Here is a 4,306-nt window from a genome sequence, read left to right as displayed (position 1 = left end):
TGCGACCCGGGTAAGACAAACGTTCTCGTAGCAGTAGCCTAGTAGATGGGCCACAAGTGGAGAATTGATGGAAGAGAATTGAGCAATTATCTACTTTACTTTTTCTTCTTGGGCGGTGACTATTGGTGAGGTCTTGGCTGCGTTATTGACTCAACACGCCTTATTGAGCAGTCGTGCTAGACATAAGTGCTGATTTTCCGGAATCAACGCAAGCGAGAACAGTGAGGGGGCTCGCGTCGACTCAGAGTGTGCCGAATGATGTCCTTTCTGTCGGGGCAGTGAGAAGGAATCAAAGGTATCTACAAAAGGACCACCAACGCCTGCTTTCCAAAGGTGTTGTTTTAAAAGTTATGGACAGTGCGCTCTACCACTCAGCGGGAATTTTCGGCACCCCCTCGGCTTCTGGAAACTTGACTGCGGGCGGAAACATGATCACCTCCACCAAGCCTCTCGCTTTTTCGATCGAACGGATTATGGCCAGGACGCCCGAGCCCAAGTCGATACCTTTCCCCAACCTGTTCCATCACACTCCGGTGGGCAAAGCGGACCCGAAGCAGGCGCTCAACATGACTTCATCATCACTGCATTGCATGATACCATTAGTGCCATTGGCATACGAACCGGGTCATAAACTAAATATGAATGGATTAGATACGAGTCAATTTGACGCTTCCTCGTATAATTCAAATGAGTTGGTCAGCATTGGTTTGAACTATAAGAACGAACAACCAGATTTGAGCTCGTCGGTGGGACAATACAAACTTTTTCGACCACGGGTGGTAAACCAGTCATCTTTTCATGCCATGGGGGCTGTGTGCTACCTGAACTGCGGGCAGAGTGCATGCCCACCCCCAGCCAGCATCGTAAACATCCACCCCATGGCCTCCTACTTTCTCAACACTCCACTGCAGCATGCGCGCCAGAGAGCTTTCCTCGCGGAGAAAAATAAAGTGTCTCACTGTGCAGACAGATACGCATCCGGAGTTAAAGACATTTCCCAAACTCAACTCCATCACTACATGAAAGGGAGCGCACAGATTATATCGGACAAACTATTCAAGGGCTCTTCCAAATTGAACAGTGGTTTCCCAAGCGGCAAACCCAAAGTATTCACCTGCGAGGTTTGCGGAAAGGTAAGAACATCTATTTCGTACATTTGGTGGTCTCTGCCTTGCGGGCCTGCTTGATCATTTAAAATCGTTCATGTTAGAATCATAATATCTGCATTTTCTATTCACAGGTGTTCAACGCCCACTACAATTTAACGCGCCATATGCCCGTGCACACTGGAGCGAGACCATTCGTCTGCAAAGTATGCGGCAAAGGATTTCGACAAGCAAGCACCCTTTGTCGCCACAAAATTATTCATACTCAGGTATTCTATTCAATCATCATAATCATACCCAAAGCCATTCCTATGTTCTATGTTGTTTAAGCGAGGCTATATGAAAACCACAACATGGAACTTGGCCTGCATTATCGGTAAATTTGATAGAACAACGCATCAATGCCATTATTGTATTTTAGGCTAAAATATTAATATTTTTGCCTGATGTTGAATATAGGATTCTCAACGTTCACTTGTTTAACAGTAATTATTCATACTCATACTCATATTATTCATACTCATATTCATATTCATTATTCATAAGCTATAGTGTAGTTTATTATATGCCTATATATCAGCAATTGTACAGTGGGCCTACAGCTTTAGTTGGAACCCAAATAATATTAGATTTCTAAAATCACATTCATTTGTTCATATGCCCTTCACAGGAAAAGCCTCATAAATGCAACCAATGTGGAAAAGCGTTCAACCGGAGTTCAACTCTTAACACTCACACACGAATCCATGCAGGTTACAAACCCTTCGTCTGTGAGTTCTGCGGCAAAGGATTTCATCAAAAAGGTTATAAAGAATGTTAATGTTAAGTGTTCTGGATTATATGATTGGAAATGTACCTTGTTATGACCATTACTCGAGTTGTCCAAATAAAGTAGCCTAAATACATGGAATAATTTGCGATATCTGGATATGAGATTATTACTTATTCTGCTTTGAGAAGAAAATCTAGATTGCTTTCAGAACTAAATTTATGTTGCTCATTTAAACTCAGATTAAATGTACAATGTATGCCTCAGTTTATGATTTGGATTAAAACGGAATTGACAGATAACTGTAGCACTGACTCTTCACAATATTTTTGACATCCACTTTCTTTTTTTATCTTCAAGGTAATTACAAGAACCACAAATTGACGCACAGCGGGGAGAAACAGTTCAAATGCAACATCTGTAACAAGGCCTTCCACCAAGTGTACAACCTGACGTTCCACATGCACACGCACAATGACAAGAAGCCCTTCACGTGCCCGACTTGCGGCAAGGGATTCTGCCGGAACTTTGACCTGAAAAAGCACATGCGAAAACTACACGATCTCTCTGGATCCCAATCCCCTGCCACTCTCGCCACAGGCGAAACTGACTAAAAAGCTCCGAGGCTAAAATGCCAACCATGCGCCTTTACGCACACTGATTTGCCCAAATCTGGAATTACGCATGCGAGTTTAGACCGCGCCAAGATGTTGTGGACTATTCTATTAGTACATATTTTCCTTGAATTTGACATTATAATGTCACTATACTGTTGTTTTAAATCTCAGGATTACTGTAAAATGTCGATATTTATTTGAAACTTTATAGGCTAATAATTTAAGAGAATAATTGAAGTCTATGTACAAATGATGTTTTGCTGTGATAAGTGTGGTAGCCTACCCCATTTTATATGATGCCCTTGATAAAGTTACATGATTTTCCAACACTTGTGTATATGCAAAGTTTTGCAGGAAACGAGTGTCTTTGACACATAGACCTATAGGCTACGTTTTTAAACAGGTGCACACACACACTCAATCATTTAAGTTATGAAAATAAAATAATGACAATAAAATGAACCTCTGTATATGTCATATTGTGTCCGATATCCTATTTGACTAACATGTTTAAGAAAAAGGAGTTCCATTATTTAGAAAGGGATAGACATAGCTTTGGCCAAAATATTCCATAATGGTGAGAGGAAGTATTCGGATAATAATAACAGTAGTAGTATTAGTAGTAATAATAATAGCCTAATATAACTTTACTGTTATTATTGTCATCATCATCATCATAGGCCTACGACTGTTGTAGTGATTATTAAGTCTATATCATCATCATCAGTTGCTGGGTTTTTTTTTCTATTAACATTTTTTGGGGTTTTCTTTTTTGCTTGTATGGAGGATAATCAGTGCCACTTTAAAAATGAAATGCTAAATTGGAATATCAAAATGACAAACGCATTTATATTTTCATATCAGTGTGCATGATTCATGTCACAATGAAATTGCAGTGTTAAAATGACAATCGAAAATTCTAAATGAAAACGCTAAATGAAACATCGAAAATGGAAAATGGTAAACAAAAAATTATAAATGTAATGTTCAAAGTGAAATGGAAAGTGCTTGTTTTCATTTTCTAACTGCCCAATGTACAATTTTCTCTTTTCATTTTCAAAGTGTATGCAAATTGCTTCCTGGAGGCTGAACCACGAGATAAACATGACTCCACCATGCATTGCTGCATCCTAGCCACTTCATACTCTCTGTGCATCGATTTGAGTGTAAACAACAAGGTTCAGACCCGATTTCCTTTACACCAAAATAACATTTGGCATGCTACCCCAAAGCCTAGGCAATTTAGCTTGGGGAGCCAATGCAATTGTTCTTGTCTCAGGCAAAGTTACTCAACATCAGACATCGTTACTCATCACAGGTGCTTGGTCACTGAACCACCTTTGTTACACAAGCAGCTACTTGACCACACCGCAGGCACACTTTGAAAGAGAACAATAATCACAACACCATCACAAGACAGACTCCTCAAGCTCAGATGGGTCTCTGTGAAGTGGAGGAGGTCAAAGGATGCTGCATTGTAACTGAGGTTGTTCAGTGACCACACATGCACGATTAGTATGTCTAACCTGAAAAAATACAGTTTCAATTTCACTTTACACATTGCATATACAAGTTTTTGCCATTTACCATGTTTGTTCAGAATACATTTTTACCTGCCAATTTTAAATGAGACATTTTCGCTTTGCAATTGACGTGGCATTAATCATGCACACTGATATGAAAATATAAATGCGTTTATCATTTAAACATTCCTAGTAAAGCTGGGATATTTAATAGAAAAAATAATAAAGCGGTCATCCCGCCTCTGTTTGGGGAAAATGCTGAGGGATGGGCCTAGAGAAATGTAGTCTTCC

At 39.9% G+C, this 4,306-nt stretch overlaps 1 protein-coding gene across 1 annotated transcript; it reads left to right on the top strand.

Moving 5' to 3' along the window:
• LOC115197021 (fez family zinc finger protein 1-like) lies at positions 1-3,011 on the top strand. The gene is made up of 4 exons (XM_029758147.1): positions 1-1,133; positions 1,241-1,375; positions 1,777-1,909; positions 2,236-3,011. Exons 1-4 carry the CDS (start codon positions 351-353, stop codon positions 2,487-2,489), a joined length of 1,305 nt encoding a protein of 434 aa, XP_029614007.1. The 5' UTR covers positions 1-350; the 3' UTR covers positions 2,490-3,011.
• Positions 3,012-4,306: the final 1,295 nt, after the last annotated feature.

This window comes from Salmo trutta, chromosome 7 (genome assembly GCF_901001165.1).
Source record: "Salmo trutta chromosome 7, fSalTru1.1, whole genome shotgun sequence".
NCBI lineage: Eukaryota > Metazoa > Chordata > Actinopteri > Salmoniformes > Salmonidae > Salmo > Salmo trutta.
Note: the sequence above shows the minus strand (reverse complement) of the source record. Positions and strands in the feature narration are given on the sequence as shown.

What these genes read in the sequence shown, in the direction of transcription:
- LOC115197021 (XM_029758147.1), top strand. Translation starts at nt 351, where the DNA reads ATGGACAGTGCGCTCTACCACTCAGCGGGAATTTTCGGCACCCCCTCG. An exon ending in CCTGCGAGGTTTGCGGAAAG is followed by an intron (nt 1,134 to 1,240) that starts GTAAGAACATCT and finishes TTCTATTCACAG; the next exon opens with GTGTTCAACGCCCACTACAA. An exon ending in ACAAAATTATTCATACTCAG is followed by an intron (nt 1,376 to 1,776) that starts GTATTCTATTCA and finishes TGCCCTTCACAG; the next exon opens with GAAAAGCCTCATAAATGCAA.